Consider the following 20,091-nt stretch of genomic DNA (forward strand, 5'->3'; position numbering starts at 1 on the left):
TAGTTAACAACAAAAAAGTAATTAGCAGCTTCATTAATATAAGCTAATTGGTAATTAACTCCTTAATCCTAATTAACAGACTTGGGACATGAATTGTGGAATGTATAGTACAAGGCAAAATAGACTTTGCTAATTAATAAAATTAACCTAGGGCTAAAGTTGACATTGTGGTTGGCGGCAAATAATTAAGCACCATGCACCGACAAATCAGTGACGAAATCGATGATGATCGATCCATGTTAAGCCATAAAATATCGTAATCGGGTGTGTTTCTTAACTCTGACATGAGGCCTCAGTTGAACTCAAGTGAAGACTCCTCGGCGGCTCTAATAATGTCCATTTCTTTTTACCTCTCTCGCTCATGGATTACGTACATAGTGAGATTAGACTTGGCTATGTTTTGTTCGACTCTATTCAACCTTTGCAAGACTGCAATTGCTAGCTACTATAAATACAACTTCGCTGCGAGTAGGATTTCATAACAAACCATTCAGAGTTTCAGAGATACTACTCGATCGATCACTACTTAGCTGAAAGATATGGGGAATAAGGAAGGGTATTCACCACTGTTGGAGACCAAGAGAGGAAAGGGAAGAGTGCTATATAGGCTGTTTGCTGCTTCTTTGTTTGCAGCTATATGCTTGGTTTGGGTTTATAGAGCGAGTCACATACCAAAGCCAGGAGAGGATGGAAGGTTTGGCTGGATAGGGCTGTTGGGTGCTGAGTTATGGTTCGGGTTTTATTGGATCCTCACCCAGTCCTGCCGGTGGAATCTTACCTATAGGCAAACTTTCAAGGATAGATTATCTCAAAGGTACGTATATAACTATATATGTTACACAATGCTCTCCTATTCTTATTGCCCTCTTGTTGCAACACAGATATATATAGCCATTCCATGTTTGCTATATATAGCTAATATCTTCTTCTGCTCATATTGCATGTATTAATTCATTTGGGAATTACAGATTTGAGAATGAGTTGCCGGGAGTGGACATATTTGTGACCACAGCAGATCCAATCATAGAGCCACCAATGATGGTCATGAACACCGTTCTGTCAGTCATGGCTTATGACTACCCTACGGAGAAGCTCAGCGTGTACTTATCCGATGACGGCGGTTCCGAGCTTACGTACTACGCTCTCTTGGAGGCTGCTGAGTTTGCTAAGCAGTGGATACCGTATTGCAAGAAGTACAGTGTGGAGCCGAGGTCACCATCTGCATATTTTGTCTCGATAGATTCTGACGCAGTTGATCGTGATGATAACAAGGCTAATGACTTGGCTGTAATTAAGAAATCATACAAGGACATGGAGACTAAAGTCGAAAATGCAGTCAAGTTAGGCTACATTTCGGACGAAGTACGATCACAACAGAAAGGGTTTTCTCAATGGGACTCGCATTCGTCTAAACGTGATCACGATACCTATCTTCAAGTAAGAGATACAACTTGCTGAACCTTGTAGTACTCGTGCTTCATCTTCATTGTCTTCTTTTTTTTCATTATGTTCGTATATATGTTGTTACCGTAATGCATGCATCTACTGTTTCTCAGGTTGTAATTGATGGAAGAGACCCAAATGCAATCGATGTCGAAGGAATTGCATTGCCAACTTTGGTGTATTTAGCTCGCGAGAAGAGACCACAGTATCACCATAACTACAAAGCTGGCTCTATGAATGCATTGGTAAGTATATAACTGTACGTATAAGGGATTAGGGTAAAACAACCTTGTGCACACAAATCATTTACTTTATTAATTTGCTAAAATTTCCATTTATTGGTTTTATACAGATTAGGGTTTCTTCAAATATTAGCAACGGGAAGGTCATTCTAAATGTAGACTGTGACATGTATTCGAACAATTCCATGGCCATAAGAGATGCACTTTGCTGCTTAATGGATGAAGAAAAAGGCCATGAGGTTGCATTCGTACAGTTCCCACAAAAATTTGAAAATCTTACCAAGAATGAACTATATATTGCATTCATGCGGACAATCAGCGAGGTAAGTACATGTATTATGTATACATAGATAATTTTATCGATCTCGCCTAATCCTCAACTTTTCTATATAATATATTTTAATGATGGATCTATCGTTAGAAGATTGGATTGATCCATCGTTAATATATATTTAACGACGGATCCATCCAACCTTTTCGATAAAGGTTTTAGTTCATTTTATTGAAGTCATATGGGAAATTGAAGGTGGAAATGCATGCTTTGGATGGTTTTACTGGCCCATTTTACGTTGGAAGTGGATGCTTCCACAGAAGGGATACTCTTTGTGGAAGGAAGTTCACCAAGGGAAGTAAGAGTGACTTGAAATGGGAGATCAGTAGAAAAAGAGAAGAAGCTACCATTCATGAATTGGAAGAAGATTCGAAAGCTCTTGCAAACTGTTCATATGAGCAAAACACCGAGTGGGGAAAAGAGGTCTCTCTCTCTCTCTCTCTCACATATATGATCATATATCACAATTGCGCACATTGAGCTTTAAAGTTTGCGGCAGGTGGGTGTGAAATACGGGTGTGCTATTGAAGACGTGTTCACGGGGTTATCGATCCAATGCCGTGGTTGGAAATCGGTGTACTTGAACCCAACAAGGAAAGCTTTCCTAGGAGTAGCTCCAACCACATTGCTTCAGATGCTAGTGCAGCAAAAGAGATGGTCGGAAGGTGGCCTCCAGATTTTGCTTTCAAAGAACAATCCGGTATTGTCTGATCAGATCAGCTTTGGCCAAAAACTTGGATACGCTTATGTCGGATCTTGGTCTATCAATTTCCTTCCAACCCTATATTACACAGTGATCCCTTCACTCTACCTCCTCAAGGGCATTTCCTTATTCCCTCGGGTACATTACTGTTTTCGATTCTCATACTTTTTCATGTCATAGTTACATAAAACTCGTCCACTTTCTCCATCCATGTATCTAATGCATTTTACGAATTGGATTCAGGTTTCAAGTCCATGGATCATACCTTTTGCTTACGTGATTATTGCCAAGTACACTGTGAGCTTGCTGGAGTTTCTATGGGCAGGTGGCTCAGCCTTAGGTTGGTGGAACGACCAAAGAATGTGGCTATACAAAAGATCAAGCTCCTACATATTTTCCTTCATCGACACCATGCTGTACCTTCTGGGATATTCTGATTCAGCATTTGTAATAACAGCCAAGACCTCGGATGAAGATGAGTCGCAACGATACGAGAAAGAGATAATGGAATTCGGAGCATCTTCTCCATTGTTTACAGTATTGGCAACACTTGCAGTACTAAATTTGTATTGCTTCGCTGGTTTTGTGAAGGAAGCAATCAGTCTGGGATCACAGGGCATTGCAGAAGTTTATGACACAATGGCATTGCAAATTCTTCTATGTGGGATTTTGATTCTCATCAACCTGCCTTTGTATCAAGCCCTGTATATAAGAAAGGACAAGGGGAAGTTGCCGAGTTCCATAGCGTTGAAGTCGATGGCAGTTGGTGTCTTTGGTTTAGCCTGTCTCAATTTTTCAGGCTAGCAAGCTAGGTTGTCCAATAAAACTCATCAAGTTAGTCAATTTGTTCCCATTTTATTCATCATGTCGGATAAATAAAGCAGGATCATGCTTAGTTCGTGTCTTAATTCTTGTAATTTGTTATCAAAATGCTTTACTTTAAGGTTTCCGGTTGATTTGATTCACTTTTCAAGTATATATGCATGTGTGGAAAACTACCCATCAGAAAGCCATACTTGAACTCCCTCTTTCTAATGGAGTCACTTTATATGTAATATATCCTTTCTTCCAATCCCAACTAGCTAGCTCCACTCATCGTCTTAACCAGCTCTACATCTCCTAATGAATAATTGGTATTGTTTAAGATGGTAAATGCTATGATGATGAACATCTAAACCTATTAGGTCCCTGAATCGCGATGAACCTTTAACATTTAGTATCAATAAACTCGATGATCCTAATACCATTTGATTTAAATTTTTTATTTTTAAGAGTTCAAATCATACAATAATTAAGAAAATAAAATTTACACTCCTTCGACATACTCCTTATTTTCTTTCTTTGATAACTTACATTTTAAAGGAGAAGTGTGAATTGTAAATCGTGGATCAATCAAATTAGTCTCGGACCACGGTAACAAGATGGTAAAAAGTAAATTATAAGAACCATGCTCTCGTGGAAATCTATGCCCGCGGTTAATTACACCAACCCAACGACAAAATCAAACGCTCTTGACAAGTCGTTTTTTGTCGAAGCTCAAAAAACAAAATGCCTCCCGTGTAGTTTGCAGTCTCGTTATGTCTCCCTGAGATTCGAAACCTAAACAACACAAACTCTGTTCCTCTTCTTCTTCCTTAAAATTCAACACTTTCTGTTCTCTTCTATCCTTTCTGGGCTTTAATCAAATTCCAAGGTAAATCTCATTTTCCTCTATAAATTTTGAATCTTTATTTGCTTATATTTTCTTTCTCTTCGATCCTTTCTGTTACTCTGCGTTTGGAACAAAGCTAATACAAACGGTGAAATTTGTTACCTTTCTTCATGTTTAGAATGAGGGTACCTCTAATTTCCTTGCCCTTATGCTCAATCTCTTGAAAAAGAAAGCTTGCTTTGCATGTAAATTTCTGAAACAGATTATCGTGTAGTTTGTGGAATAATTATCCTGCAGTATCGGAATTCTATATATTTTTGTTTGTTTATTTTGTGTTTATGTTGTTGTAATAGTTTCTGGGTGATTCCTTAAGCAGGGGTTTGGTTTTTAAAGTTTGTGCCTTGAGTTCCTGACTGAATTTTTGCATGAAAAATAAATCATAAGACATGTGATGTTAATTGTTCTTTGAAATTGATTTTTATGAAGTTTTGAATGTTATATAAGGGTACTTTTATATGTTGTTAAGTTAACAATTGTATTTGAATGTACAGATGCAAATTGGGTTTTCAAGCTGCGCTGCTGTTATATTGTTGGCATTCTTGTTGAGCCTGCAAGGAGCTTTCAGCATCAGATTTGTGATTGACAGAGACGAATGCTTCTCTCATAATGTTTTGTATGAAGGAGATACTGTCCATCTCTCTTTTGTTGTAATTAAGGTTGATGCATCTTGGCATTATACTCAAGACGGTGTTGATCTCATGGTAAGTCCCATGTTTTTCGCCTAAATTGGGCGCATAGTTTGCCAACTTTGCTAGGACCTTGCAATTTATTTTTATATGCATATATCCATGTTATGTAGAGAGTGGTGACATAGTATTATGTTCGTAGTCAACTGTGTACCAACCCATGATCTGTGCAATTTCGATGGCATCTGTAGGTGAAGGGACCTTCTGGTGAGCAGATACATGAGTTTCGTGATAAGACAAGCGAGAAATATGAGTTTGTCACTCGTCACAAAGGAATCCATCAGTTCTGCTTCACCAACAAGTCACCTTATCATGAAACAATAGACTTTGACATACATGTCAGCCATTTTACATACTATGATCAGCATGCAAAAGATGGTGAGACGCGGTGCTTTGTGGAAATTCTTTATCTGAGTCTCTAATAAGGTCTCTGAAAACTGTTGAGCTGGTTGGAAAATGAGGTTGGACTTATTATAGTTTTGTGGTTTATCTGCAGAGCATTTTAACCCTTTGTTAGAGCAGATATCAAAGTTGGAGGAAGCTCTTTACAACATTCAGTTTGAGCAGCATTGGCTTGAGGCTCAGACTGAACGTCAGGCAATAGGTATCTGCTGAACTCTGAATACCTTCTCAAGCAGCTTTAGTAGCTGAGGGAGTGTGGTCCTTTATTTGATGCTTGCAACCTTCCATCCTTGATAGACTTGAAGTTACCTCGTTTCACTATCATTAATTGCATCTTTGATGTGTCTTTAGACTTATAGATGCTGATATAAGGTGTGACTGGTCATTCCCTTTTCACTTTCGTAGTGTTTCCATAAACAAATGTTGCATATTTCATCTCTCTTTTCTTTCTTATATGCATATGCCATCTAATTGTGAAACTTGTAAGCTTTGGATTTGTCAATCCTTTTGTACGTGAATTGCTCAATCGTTGATGCAGTGAACGAAGCAATGAGCCGGAGGGCGATTCACAAGGCCTTTTTTGAATCAGCAGGACTTGTTGGTGCTAGTGTTCTCCAAGTTTACCTTCTTCGCCGCCTCTTTGAACGGAAGCTTGGGATGTCCAGAGTGTGACCTTTTTATAGTCACCCCGGGGATTTTGCACTTGACTGTCTTTTTTCTTTTTTGACAAGATTGCACTTCGACTATTTAGCAGTTAATTTTACACATTGTTTTTCCATGCTTCTGCCCTGTTCTCTTTTCTATTTTGTCCAGCAAGAATAAATCATGTATAGAAACCATCAGTTTGGAAATTCTAATCTAATCTCTTGTTTATTGTGAAATCCTTGATCTTACACTTGATATTTGCTTCTGTTACAAATACCAATTACCAAGAGCTTAAATATTTCAGTCATAAAGGCACAAGGCTAATGGTAGTGAAGAATTCAAGTGTTACTGTTATGTCTGTTTACTAGCTGGCCTTGATCAACTATTCCAATTTCCAAACCATCTATTTCTCGCACCAAATTTTCCTCAGATTATAGCATCGACAAATTATCTCAAGACGATTGTTTAAAGAAGATCAAGACAACATCTCTCATGGTTAAGCAATTGACAGACTTAACGTTCAGGAGACGCTGCATGTCTAGTCTTTCTAGGATAGGCACTATAACCTGTTAAAAATTCGAAAGCAATCAACTGATCAATCATGATCAGAGTTAAGAACGAACAGAAGTATGGATTTCATGATCGAGACGGATCACAAATGATATGAACATTTTGAGTCGTTGACACTCGAAGCACTACAGCAATTCTGCAAACCCCAAAGACCGTACCCTAAATTCCAACTTCACAACCCAAATAGAAATCCAAGTCCGAAACAAGCCAACACCCAAATGCCATCTCCAAGCCCATATTCGTTGTACTTGATTGATATCAAGTTAGATGAGAGTTACAAAATTAACTGTACTTTCACTCTTCTTTTATTGTGTAGAGACATCACTGAGATGGGAAACATTCTTACAGCCTCAAAAAGTGTTGTAGAATATTTCAAAAGAAAAAGAAAATCATTTCACAAACAAGACCCAGTTTGATAATACAATGAGGGAAGAAAAGAATGTCATAAGCAAGGCTCTAAAGTGTGTAGCATAGATAAGACAAAGACGGAAACAGATTGGCATCTAATAACAATCACTTCAGACAATATAGATACAATAAGTATTTGCCTTCTTTACTCCTCCCATCACAAAGTTTTACGCCACACAAATAAATCCATCACTGCTATACAGCTCCCTATCTTCTTTGGAAAAATATGGTGGAGCCAGTTACAGAACAACATGCTCTTCTGTTGAAGGCACTTACATGTAGGGGACCTTGTCAAGATTGTGTGGGTGGTTGGGCCATGCAGCAAAACCATTTTTTCTGAGAGCCAGGGATCATCAACATGAGTGAAACAAAATCAAGACAATTAGTCAAACTGAGAATAAAATATAATTACACACCAATTATTTTTTCTATATGGAGACAAAAATATAGACACTCAGATTGAGAAAGACTATAATGCACCAAAGCAACGAGCATAAATGTGGTTATAGGTTTAGAGGAAGATATATGCACCAATCTCTAGGGCCTCTACGGTTTTCTACTGATACTTAACTGTACAAATTAGATTGAATTCTGTCTAAAAGAAGATGGATTGAATTTTTGATGTTCCAGTCCTGCTCCATGGAGCAATATGATACTGATAATACAGCCAAACGTTCCTTTCTTTTTTTCTTTTTGCAATATCATGGCACTAAAATTACAATTCCTTTTGTCTATTCCCAACTATAGTTCCATATAAGAATTTAGCAACATTGATTTTAAAGCTAACAGGTGGGCTGGCTGGCTGAGTGTCATTGATAAGACAGTTTTAAATGGCTATGAAATCTATATGGTTGTAGATTGTACTGCCATCACTTTAAAGCAAGAGCATGTAGCTTAAGAACTAGGCAGAGTAGCATATATCAGATAATTGAAACATAAATAAACAAATAATATGAGAAAACATCTTACAGATGATGGCCTTCCAGGATCCACTCCAGGCCTGACATTACTCTGATCAGCCTTGCTTGGTGACTCAGGTTTGCCACCTGTCTTTTTTTCATCCCTAGCCTTGTTAAAGATCACAGTAAACCCTTCTGCTGAAGCAGGATCATTGACATCCCATTCACCAAATTTTGGGAGAGGCCTGCCCTTGTCCTGTTAGAGACAGTAAAGTATTCCCATTAATATCCAGCACCAGCATAAGACAGCCAAGTAAATAAGTAACTGGTATCTTTTCAAAGATTGACTTCAACTGCTATAATTTCAAATAGTAAGTAAACTTCAACTGGTATCATTATATGGACTTGGATTCGATAAGATAACACTTTTGCAAGTGTTTAGTTGTCGTTTATTTGTTGACCATATGTAAATGTGAATACTAATACAATATAATTTACAAAGTGAGAAGCTAGAACCACAGTCAAAGTGATCTGAAAAATGGAATCAAACCGTAGAGCAATGCATATCAGCTCAGAACTGTCATTTCAAGGACTCACAACCCAAAGACCAGCTTTGTAGCATAGTTGGATTCCAACACAAGTCACCACTACGTAATTAATTACACTAATTCATGTAGCCTCTAGAACTCACCGTATATACAACTCTACATTATTATCATTCATGAAACAACAATGATTCATTAACATATGCAGCTGATGATTCACACGTGAAAAAAAAAAATCCTCTATAGTCTATACTGCACAAAAAGCACAGCCAAACATTGTGTTTCTAATACCATTGCATCAACAAGACAGAAGAGACCACCAGAACCAATGTCACCACCCCTAGACTTTTAGACGGCCTAATGAACTCTCCCAACAGGATCTTTTAAAGAAAATCGATAACTTGCTATTTGGTTTTTAAATGAAAAACTGCAATTCAATCTGAAATCATTTAAGCCTTTTCATTATTCCAAAAACACTCAGTAAGCCTCTCAATCAGAAACTAAGAGCTTATATATTTCTCATCGGAAACAAAGAGTTAATAACCTACCTACCACTAGCATCCTGAACTTAAATTCAGTGGTGTGCCTTTAGAACTGTCCTAGGAAATGAGAATCGAGAGGTATTCCCATGATCAAATTCATATAATCATTTAACTGAATTAAAGGCCAAAAGAACTATATACTACAGAAAACAACATGGTTTTCAGGAAGCATTAAGCCCTTAGACACAATGCAATCAGCACGCAAAGAAGCTACTGTTCAACCAGAAACATCACAACAGCAAATCCAGCTGGCAGAAGAGGAAAATGCTCAAAAACACCAAGTGATTGCTGAATCAACACAAAAAGCAATCTAACAAAGATAGCTCAACTCATGCTCACGAAGTGCTGGACACTTTCGTAAGCACAACACAATTCATTGAAACTAAAAAGATTGATCATTTCTCAACTTCTTCTAATACACCAATCTTTATCTATTCAAAAATCGCGAAAATCATTCTCCTAAACAACGCAATCATATGAAAACCTCTACATCCAGCACCAAAATCATAAGATAAAATCCATCATTCGCAACTCGATAAAACTATACACAATCAATCACAACAGACTCAAACCAATACGTCCTCTAAACAGATTCCAGACTCAAAAAAATCAAACTTATTAATTCCAAAACAATCATAAACCAAATAAAAAATTCACCATTGAACCAAAACTAAGAATCCAAATCTGCTCCTCCAGAAATGAATGAACACCGTAAAACTCACATACAAATAAATATAATTTAAACTCCAAATTAACGCAAAAACAAAATTAGAACAAATGATCCGAGCCGATTTCAATTAAACTAATACATATTAACGAAGAAATCCAATATATTATAGCTTAAATCGAGCTGATTTAGCATCAGAGAGATTATAATCAAAATAAAAAATAAAAAAAAATATATAGGTTGGATTTGAGAGAAGAAGACGAAAGCGATTACGTACCGACATGAATTCGATGATCAAAAAAAAAGGGGAAGCTTTTTTTTCCGGGAAAGAGAGAAATGAGTCGGAAAAGTAATACCAGAAAACCAGAGAGAGAGAGAGAGAGAGAATGAGAATTTGGGCCAGAAATGGGCCTATTATTGCAAAGCGGATGGGATGGTTTTAACGGTTTGTTTTCCTTAAATAGACGGCGTTAATGGGTTAACGGAGAGGAGGGAAGACTGTTAAGTGGAGCGTCAGCAGTGACGTGGGCTGGTGGGTGGGAGTAACGGAACGGAGTGGTGAGCTGGCAGACGGAGTGGAGGGAGTAGCTGTAGGGTTGCACGGAGGCAGAGAGCACACTGGAATTAGCTGGCAAGTGTTTGCTTTTGAATCGATTAATTTTCCTTCTAGTGAACCCTTAAATTGAGGACTTGGTGAGAATTTTTTTGTTTATCCCACCTTTCGATCTTATATCTACATCTTAACCGTTCAGTTTATAGGTATTTATGAATAGATCATTTCTGCAAATTTTCAGTCATATTGAAAATCGTTAAGACATTCATAAGTGTGATTTACCAATTATGAACTTGAACGGTTCATGTTTAACAAATTTGGTTCGTCCATTAATTTGATCTAGTTTGTTACCTTAACGATAACTAATTTGGCTGAAAATTTGTAGGGCTGATCTACACATATAGACCTAAAAACTGAACGGATAAGATGTCAAAATGTGATCGAAAATTGGGTCTTTTAAACCATAAACCGAAAAGTCCTCACCAAGTCCTCAACTTAAGGGTCCTCACTAAAAGGGCTCCCTTAGGGAGTTTTCAGTGTCGTTTTTGATGAAAATGATAGTGTAATTTTTGGTTACGAAAATGATGGTGTCATTTGGGAGAGGAAGTAAATGATTCTGTTAGCTAGTGCAAGTATTTTACCAAAAGGACAAAGATCGATTAAAAATGTATGTTGTGTTTTACCGTGTTCGTCAGTTAAAAATGTACGTCTGGATTTTGATTCTCGACTTAGATCATATGTACTTTGATCAATGATTCCCTACTTGGATTAGATGTACTTTGATCAATCACAGTCGTGTATTACAAATTCGGATGACACCCCGAGATTGGTGCGCCTTTGGAATTGTAATGCACGAATAAAAGTCGAGCAACTCTGCTTTCTTTCAAGTTTTAAGCTATGAACATATTTGTAATACGAACCTTAGCTTAGCCTAGAGGAATTGATCTAAAACCAAAGCAAATAGTGAGAAAATGGGGAAATGTGCACATATACAAAACAATATCACAGGTGCATTTGTTAATGCAAAGTCAACAAATGCAATAGCATCTCTGTTAAAAAAAATAAAAATAAATGCTAGATTATGTCTGCCATGGCCATGGCATCAAATTCCTTTGAGAATTTGCGACGCAGACCATTGCAATGTAGTTTCTGTGCTTCCATCACCAGGTGCATATTGCAGGTGTTGATATAGACACCCCAATTCATTTGGTTTCCTTGTATCATCAGCATATTCTGTTGCGATATCGTGTGTGCTGCCATCATCAATGTGCAAGCTGCAGATATTTCTTGAGACACCCAATTCGTTTGGTTCCCTCATCAGTGGCCAACATCTTTCTCTATCAAAGAGCTGTTTCCTCCACATTTATTGGCATGTGAGGTCTGTATAAAATTCTGAATAATGAAGAGTCGTGAGTCATGAGTCAAGACTGCGTAGGATGATATGTATAATTCAATTACTAGAATCAGAAATAGGCAATTTAGAGATAAAAACAGGGAAAGCATTGTGAATGAGTTTCTAGGCAAAGCAAAACTTACAGATTGGTTTTTAAGGCGTGACGCTGATTACAGATCCTAGCCTTCAAACCATAGTGCTCAAGAAGAGTGGTGCAAGAATGAGCTCGTAATGGATCATCCATTGTGCAGAGACCAAGAGGGATAGATTGTCTGTTAATTAGTTACAACGAAACAATGAAGTAAAACCAGACATCATACTAAAAGAAAGAACAAGCCGCCTAAATGAAATATTAGCCTAATACCTATGAGGAACTCCAGTGCATAATATGAGAGGGTCTTCAGCAACAACAGACGTACTCATTGCTTGAGAGAAGCATCAGCTACCTAAAGAGAACAAGGAGTTGAATCATAGATTGAACCTTCAGATAGCAAACACACATAAAAGAAATTGGGCAAACTTACATAGCATGTGGCATGATTCATTTAGGCAAATATCATCAAGTGTGATACCCAAGCATCAGGTGGAATGCATTTCATCAAAACTAACAAAAAGCAGGTCACTCTAAGATATACGTGTCGTTAAAAAATGCTAAAAGAACAAATAAGGAATTGAGATACGGAAATTGAACTGTAATCTATACCATTATGGTCATGTTGCGTTATGACTTGGATAAGAAATGAGAGCCCATGGCAGTCTGATCTCTCAATAGACCTCAAGTAAAGAGCTCATATCCTTACTTGGGAGAGCCCATCGCAGTCTCACATACCGATCAATGATGTTACTTCACAACCTAAATCTAGTATTATTTCCATTTATTGCAACTCCAGGAGTTTAATGTTCCCATTGCAACATTCAACTGCTCATGCAGTGTTAAGGTCCTTCCATCCAAATTTCCACATATCAACCCCCTCTCCAATAGATCTACAAAAATCTCTTCACCTTCAATAAGATTATTACCAGAGAATACAGCAGCAAGGAGAAGAGTGTATGTTGTTGTGTTGGGAAAGAGACCACTTTGTTTCATCTCCTTGTACAGCTCAAATGCAGCCGCAACATCACCATTAGCACAAAAGCCTGAAATGAGAACATTAAAAGCAGTAACATCAAGTGGCACACCACAATGTTCCATCACACCCCTCAATTTTAGAGCCTCTGCAAGGTTGGCTTCTTTGCAGAACTTGTGCATCAAAGTAGTAAAAGTAGCAGTTGTTGGAACAAGTTGCATTCGAAGCATGTGATCCAGAACCAGCATCGCTTCTTCAACCTTCCCACATTTCGCAAGCCCTCTAACCATAGCACTCTCAGCAATGTCACGGGAAGTGACACCAAGAGCTTCCATCTGATCTTTTAGTTCAAATGCTCCTTTTATATCTCCCACTCTACACATACCATTAATTATAGTGAAATAATGTGTATACTTTGGAGTATAACCTTTGGCCAACATTTCATACAGAAGACTTCGGGATGCTCGGAAAGCTAAACTTCTGAACAGTCCGTTCAAGATTGCATCATGGGTGTCTGTATTAGCAGAAACTCCTAACAGATTCATGACACTAACTAGTTCAAATGCCATCCCCATCTTCCCAATCTCAGAATACTTGCTGATAAGCAAATTGAATGTTAAAAGATCAGGTACAGCACCTTCTATAATCATCTTATGCAACATTTTGTGGCCAATATCCACCTTACCTGACTCACATAATCCAAGAATAAGAGAGTGACATGTCAGTCTGTCGGGCAATAATTTGATCCTGATCAGGTTTTTGTACACCATAGAGCATGCCAATAAATCTTCTTTCTTTGAGTATCCATGCAAGAGAATGTTATATGAAGCCAAATTAGGGAATAATTTTCGGCTACCCATACTTGAAAAGAGATCATTTGCCTTCATCATTTTTCCCATCCTCGAGTATCCATCCATCATTACATTAAGAGCAGTAGTATCCGAGTTCAGACCTTTGTTCTCCATCTCTTCAAACAGATATGAAGCGGCCTTAGATTGGCCAATCTTGAAAAGGCCATCAACTAGACAGGTGTACATTATGGCATTCGGTGATAAAATCCCTTTTTCCATCACTCTTCCAAACAACAGGATGGCAGTAACCATTTTTCCCTTCCTGCATAACCCAGCAAGAAGGCTACTGTACGTATGTGTATCGGGCAAGACATTATTCTCAACCATCTGATCAAGAAGGACAACAGCCTCATGCAAATTCCCAGACTTACATGTCTCAGAAAGAATTGTATTGTACACAACAGTATCAACAGCATATGGAATGCTGTGGAGTTTCTTCAAAAAATTCCTTGCCTCCTCCAAATGACCACCCTGGCATAGCCCTTTCAGTATACTGCCATAAGTAAATGGACTTGGGTGATGACCTAATTCAATCATTTCATCAAACACAGAAAATGCTCCTAACGCATTACCCATGTTTGCATACCCATTTATCATACAATCAAAAGAAATGGAACTAGCAACCAGACCCATGCTGCTCATATGACGCATGAAATTTTCTGCAGCACCAAGATTCCCAGCTTCACAAAGCGCAGTAACCAATATGTTACATATGAAATGGTCGGCACTGTGGCCATTACGATTCATAACTGCATAGATCTTTAATGCTTCCATTACGTTGCCCATCTTGCAACAGTTGTAGATTAAGGTAGAATATATTATTTTATTGGGGGCAAGGCCAGCTCTATATAGTTTACACATTATCTCTCCCACATGTTTCATCCTCCCAGCTCTGCATAATCCATTTATGAGCACTGAAAATGCTACAATATCAGGATTCACACCATCCTGGATCATCACATTAAGAAAATGCACGGCTTCATCAAGCAAACCATTTTTGCATAACCCATCCATGAATGATGTATACATAACGCAACCACTACCAATCCCATTCAGTCGCACTCTCTGCAAAGTACTTCTTGCTAAGTCAAACTTACCATGCTTGCACAGCCCGTTTAAAACAGCACCATAGCTGACTTCATTAGGTCTTAGTCCCACTGCTTCCATCATGTCCAAGAGTCTGAAAGCTTCTTCAAGCTTACCCTTCTGACAGAGCCCGTCAATCAGAGCATTATAAGTAACACAATTTGGTGAAAGATCAAACTTTGACATCTCATCAAAAACCTTGGTAGCAACACCAATCTTCCCCTCCTTGACAAACCCATTAATAAGGATATTGTATGTAACCTCACTAGGAGATAACTTCTTCCTTCTCATCTTCTTCAACAGTAAATAACCTTTTGCACTACTACTGTTTCTACACAAATCCTCAATAAGCATGTTATATGTACAAACATCTGCTTCAATACCCTTAGAACCCATAAGATCAATAAGCTCAAAAGCTGCTTTATACCTCCCCTTCTTGCAGTACCAATTGAGCAAAGTATTGTAAGTAACTACATTAGGAACATAACCACTCTTTTCCATCTTCCTCAAAAGATAACTAGCTTTACTAAGCTTTCCTTCAACACATAAGACACTAATCAATATATTAAAAGTACTAACATCAGGGCAAACATTCTTAGCCAGCATTTCTTTGAAAAAAGACCATACCGATGCAGCCCTCCGGTCCTTTGCCAGCGAAGCTAGGATCATATTACAAGTACAACCCGACGGCCTAAACCCCCTTAAACCCATCAAATAAAAAGTCTCTACAGCACTACCAACCATCCCTTCCTTCAAGTAAACTCTAATCAGAAGGTCAAATACTGAAGGGTTGGAATTGCAAAGAGGGTAAGTATCCATCAAAGCATCAAAAACGGACTTCGAACCAACACCCATTTGTGCTAAATGACCCAAAATCAACCTGGCAGAGTCATACATTCTAGCTCTAGCAAGTATATGAGTTGTAACAGAGAGTACATGAGTGAGATGATTGAGTTCCAAACCAGGCTGTTGAATTACCCAGTTGAAGAATTTCAGGGCCAATCTTCCATGCACTGGTCTCAGAGAAGCCAACCTGTACTCCATGTGGTTCAGTGACTCCCATCGGTCTATAGTGAGAATCGAGTATATGCTTTTCTCCATTTCTGAACCTGTTTATTCCCAAAAGGTTAAAACTCTGGCCAAAAAATCAAACACCCTCTTCCCAAAATTGAAACTTTAGCATCGACACAAACACCCTCTTCCTATATTTGAAACTTTAGAAATTAAAGAAACACTATCTTCCCAAAGATTGAAACTTTGTCCTCAAAATCAATCACCCTCTTCACAAAATTGAAACTCTGGGCACAAAAACAAACACCCTCTACCCAAAATTGAAACTTTAGCATCAAAACAGAGAGAGTACTCAGAGTAGTAGAGAGGGGGACATACCTGAGGTTTGAGCTCTGTTTCTGAACCCATTTTCTTTGAGATTGCTTCTGACATTATGAGAGGGACCAGCCTGAAAAGCTCTGAACTTTGAAATTGTGTGGGAAATTTGGCAGAGTTGTTTAGTCTTCGAAGGCAACATTGAGTGTAGGTATGCTTGTTTGTCATGACAGGTCTGCACAGCAAAACAGAAACACCCAACTATTGTTGGGCGCCGATAAAGTACTGACAATTAAAAGATAAATAAGTTTAGGAAGCTTTTGAAGAACCAAGGCCTGGATACGAAGTATGTTGTATAATGTACGGATACGGATAGAAACGTAAAGTTGTATTACTTTTCTATTAGGAAAGTATTTCGGAACATTGCACGCGGAGCGTAACCATTACATATGCTTCAGGAACATTGCACACGGAGCATGACCATTACATAGTGCACGTAGAGACAATAAATGCATCTCTCTCAGTTTTGATTGTTCTGGCTCACACCCTTCCCATCCAAACACATATTTTAATTCCTTCATCCAATGTAAATGTAGTTTCTCCAGATTTGGTAGTCTCTGTACAAATTTTGATACACTCTTCAAGATACAACAACTGTTCATATGCAATATCTTGAGATTTGAGAGAGAACCAGGTGGTAGCTCATGGTGGATCAGATCTAGCAGATGCAACTCTTCCAAACTCTCAAACATTGGTCCTGTTTCAACTCGTGTTGTTGTGTTCATCAACTCCGTCAAGTACACATAGGAATGAAGAAAATACCCAAAAACACTGAGATGCTTGAGTTGATGTAACGTCCCATGGTCAAACAAGATATACGCTACAAAACCATCTCAACTACGTGAAGACTTGCTCTGTCCGCTGATATCCTTATATATTTAACATATTTCAGGGTATATTTTTGTGAAACCCAAAGAAACAAAGTATTTATTAAATTTAAAAAAATTAAAATAAGGGGCCCAACAAAATTTTTTCGCACCGGCTTCCGATCTTTCAGGACCGCGCGCCCTGGCGCCGACCAAAGAGGAACCCAGGTTATGTTGCGACTGGAAGTCTTTGGGTGGAAATATTGAGCCAAAACCCCATCAAAGCTGAGAGTTGATCGGAGATAGTAGTCCCCTGCTGCACGTTCCTCCGTTGTGAAAGTATAATGTCCACCATTCACTCGCAGAATATAGAAGTCACCTGAAGCATTGAAAACCAACTGTCTACCTTCACTACCTGGAACAGTACCTGAGGTGGTTTTAGTTGAATAGAAAGGTTTTTCATCAGTGAACACAAGATTCCCATCGTCTTGAAAATCTAGCTGGAAGCTTCCTCTCGAATAGTCAGTCTCTGATCTCCGTGAAGAAAGTTTTCCTCCTCTTTCAAGTATTTGCCCAGGCAACATGGTATCAGTAGGATTCTTGAACGTCTCCCATAAAATTTCTGACTTCTCGTCTTCCAGAACAAAGTTACCTGTATCATTCATAACCGCATGAGCAACAACGCCAGCTGTGGTTTGATTGGATTTCCATAATTGCTCACCCTGAGGACTTGTAAGAACTAGCCCACTGTTAGCAGTCAAAGTCACATCTGAACCATTAGGTGCAGGCTTATCCCCATTTGCATACCAAACTATGGTTCTGTCTGGTATCTTGGCGAACCATATAGAAAGCAAGAAAAGGTCATTGTTTTCAAGTTGTCGAAACCCAAATGCAAAATCACCAGAGGGAGAAATCCATGGGGAATTTCCTGCTGTGGAGAGAGAAGCACCCACAGCTATGCCGCCTATGCGGATATTGTCTTTCCTCATTATCTCTTTATACAATCTAGAGGCTCTTCTCCTTTTTTTTGTCTGGGTGGAAGCTGGCGGCAGTGCTTGCTTAACCGGATACACGGGATTGGGATCTCTTTCGCATGCAACTATTTCTGTTGAATTCCCATTTTTGCGTACTTCGCCCATTCCGTAGACCCCTATGGGAGTGACGTTGTCATCTCTACGCTTCTTCACAACAAAGTCCACAATTTTCTCCACAAGTTCTGTATCAGTTCTACAAGGAAGGAATAATCAAGGGTCAAATAACACATCCAAAAGCGGTGAGCATAACTCTCAGATAACTGAAATAGAGTAATCTCATCGAGGTACATACTTATAAATCTTTGAATCCCACCCAGAGAAACTGGCCACTTTGTTTAGAGCCTTTCTCCACTGCTGGACCTCCACTAATCTATGCCGCTGCGAGCTCTCGTATTTGCTGAAAGCTACTTCAAAACTTCCCTTTTGATATCTTACATCAGTAGGCTCGACATTATAAAAAAGTGGGAGAATTCTTTTGTTTCCTTCCATCCACTCACAGATCTTTGCAAGTTCCTCCAAACACCAAGTAGAAGAGGCATAGTTTGGAGAAAGGACAACAATTGCAAACCATGATTCTTCAATTGCTTTTATTAGAGTGGGAGATATAGCATCCCCTACTTCAAGATTTTGATCATCCATGAATGTTGCTATTCCTCTCTTGTTTTGCAACCCATCATATAATTGAGAAGTAATTCCCCTCCGAGTGTCAAGACCCCTGAAACTCAAAAACACATCATACTTGCACGGACGAGCCGCTGATGATGATGATGATTCAATGGACGAAGGAAGAGATGCAGAGGAGGCCATTCACCATTGAAACCAGCAAGAGAGAAACTGATTTCTAGTGAGAAAAGCAAACAAGGGAGGAGACTATGTGACTAGTGAATACTAATGTTTTAAAACGCTAAGGCGTAACCTAAGACGTTTTCTTGAGAGCCTTGAGCCCTGAGGCTTGAGAGGCTTGAGGCGCATGAGACGTAAGCCTTACGGTATAAAAATTAAATAAATAAAAATTATTTAAACAAATTTATTACTTTTGTAAATAGTTAAATACAACATAAAAAAAACCGAAAGAATAACTAAAAAGAGCTATTCATGTCAGTATTTTTTGCATCACCATTATTCTTTGTTTTTTTCCATAATATTGTTGTCTTCGACCTTCTTTCTTTTCGTCTTGAGTACATTTCTTTTTTCTTTTAGCCAGATAATTGTTTTCCCTTCCATTAGATATATATCGTCTTCTTCAAACATTCACTTTATTTAAGCTTTATGGTTACAGTTTTGCAAATGATGTAATTTTTTCGGTATAAAATATATATATATTTTAAAAAGGGAAAATGCACAAAAATATAGTTTTTAAAGCCCATTTCAATGACAATAAAACTTTTGGACCCAATTGAATGAGAAAAATTCTTATTTGTGCCCAAATACACAAATATTTACTAAAGTAATAATAAAATAATATTTTGAAGACATTTTTACCCCTGACTTTTGCACATGTTTAGTGAGAGAAAGTGGAAGAGAGAGAATGAAGACTTTGCCGGAAGCTCACCAACCACCACACTCTGGTCACCGGGAGCTGGAATCTCGCCGGCCGCCGAAATTTTCGTAGATCGCCGGTCGTCGGAATTTTCGTCGGTCGCCAGAATCTTTCTATTGAGATTTTTACTGGGGTCAATAAAAAAAAATTACTGCCCCCAATAAACTCGTTATTTACCCTTAGTATTGAATTTATTAGAGATAGTAAATTTTAAGAAAGAATTTATTATCCCCAATAAACTTGTTATTGACTTTAGAACTGAATTTATTAGAGGTAGTAAATTTTAAGAAAGAATTTACTACCCCGAATAAACTTGTTATTGATCTTAAAATTGAATTTACTAGGGGCTGTAATGTTGAAAAGTATTTTATTAGAGGCAATAAATTTTAAAATGTTCTAGGATATTCTCTATGTGTGCCTTGGCCTTATGTCAATAGGATATGTAGTTAGACTAGATCTATGTATTCATATCCTTACCATATTGGTATTGTGTAATTCCCTATATAAAGGGCTCCTATCAATGAATAAGATGATGACTCTCTTGCTATCTCTTTGTCTCTACACTTTATCATTTATCACGT

The 20,091-nt window shown here is 38.2% G+C and overlaps 3 protein-coding genes and 1 non-coding gene across 5 annotated transcripts; 1 reads left to right on the forward strand and 3 right to left on the reverse strand.

The window, feature by feature from the left end:
• Positions 1-478: 478 nt before the first annotated feature.
• Positions 479-6,396, forward strand: LOC101291705 (cellulose synthase-like protein E1-like). Its single transcript, XM_004295135.1, has 11 exons — positions 479-814; positions 969-1,437; positions 1,557-1,688; positions 1,796-2,008; positions 2,212-2,439; positions 2,516-2,857; positions 2,963-3,487; positions 4,922-5,131; positions 5,308-5,494; positions 5,613-5,720; positions 6,057-6,396. The coding sequence occupies exons 1-11, from the start codon at positions 540-542 to the stop codon at positions 6,188-6,190; spliced, it is 2,823 nt and encodes a 940-aa protein (XP_004295183.1). The 5' UTR covers positions 479-539; the 3' UTR covers positions 6,191-6,396.
• A 507-nt stretch (positions 6,397-6,903) lies between these two features.
• LOC101298001 (RPM1-interacting protein 4-like) lies at positions 6,904-10,179 on the reverse strand. 2 transcript variants are annotated; one of them, XM_004295156.1, is made up of 3 exons: positions 10,072-10,179; positions 8,111-8,296; positions 6,904-7,477 (listed from the first exon to the last, which is right to left on the reverse strand). In XM_004295156.1, exons 1-3 carry the CDS (start codon positions 10,075-10,077, stop codon positions 7,433-7,435), a joined length of 237 nt encoding a protein of 78 aa, XP_004295204.1. In that variant the 5' UTR covers positions 10,078-10,179; the 3' UTR covers positions 6,904-7,432. The 2 variants fall into 2 exon arrangements, with proteins under 2 accessions (XP_004295204.1, XP_004295203.1); XM_004295155.1 differs by lacking the exon at positions 6,904-7,477 and having other exon boundaries at positions 7,537-8,296; positions 10,072-10,098.
• Positions 10,180-11,309: 1,130 nt separating this feature from the next.
• LOC101298780 lies at positions 11,310-12,580 on the reverse strand. The gene is made up of 5 exons (XR_184331.1): positions 12,444-12,580; positions 12,265-12,344; positions 12,105-12,186; positions 11,884-12,012; positions 11,310-11,739 (listed from the first exon to the last, which is right to left on the reverse strand). It is a non-coding gene; the product is annotated as an uncharacterized LOC101298780 (transcript).
• Positions 12,521-16,308, reverse strand: LOC101293177 (pentatricopeptide repeat-containing protein At5g55840-like). Its single transcript, XM_004295140.1, has 2 exons — positions 16,134-16,308; positions 12,521-15,853 (listed from the first exon to the last, which is right to left on the reverse strand). The coding sequence occupies exons 1-2, from the start codon at positions 16,270-16,272 to the stop codon at positions 12,606-12,608; spliced, it is 3,387 nt and encodes a 1,128-aa protein (XP_004295188.1). The 5' UTR covers positions 16,273-16,308; the 3' UTR covers positions 12,521-12,605.
• Between the last annotated feature and the right edge of the window lie 3,783 nt (positions 16,309-20,091).

The sequence above is a fragment of the Fragaria vesca genome, linkage group LG3 (genome assembly GCF_000184155.1).
Source record: "Fragaria vesca subsp. vesca linkage group LG3, FraVesHawaii_1.0, whole genome shotgun sequence".
NCBI lineage: Eukaryota > Viridiplantae > Streptophyta > Magnoliopsida > Rosales > Rosaceae > Fragaria > Fragaria vesca.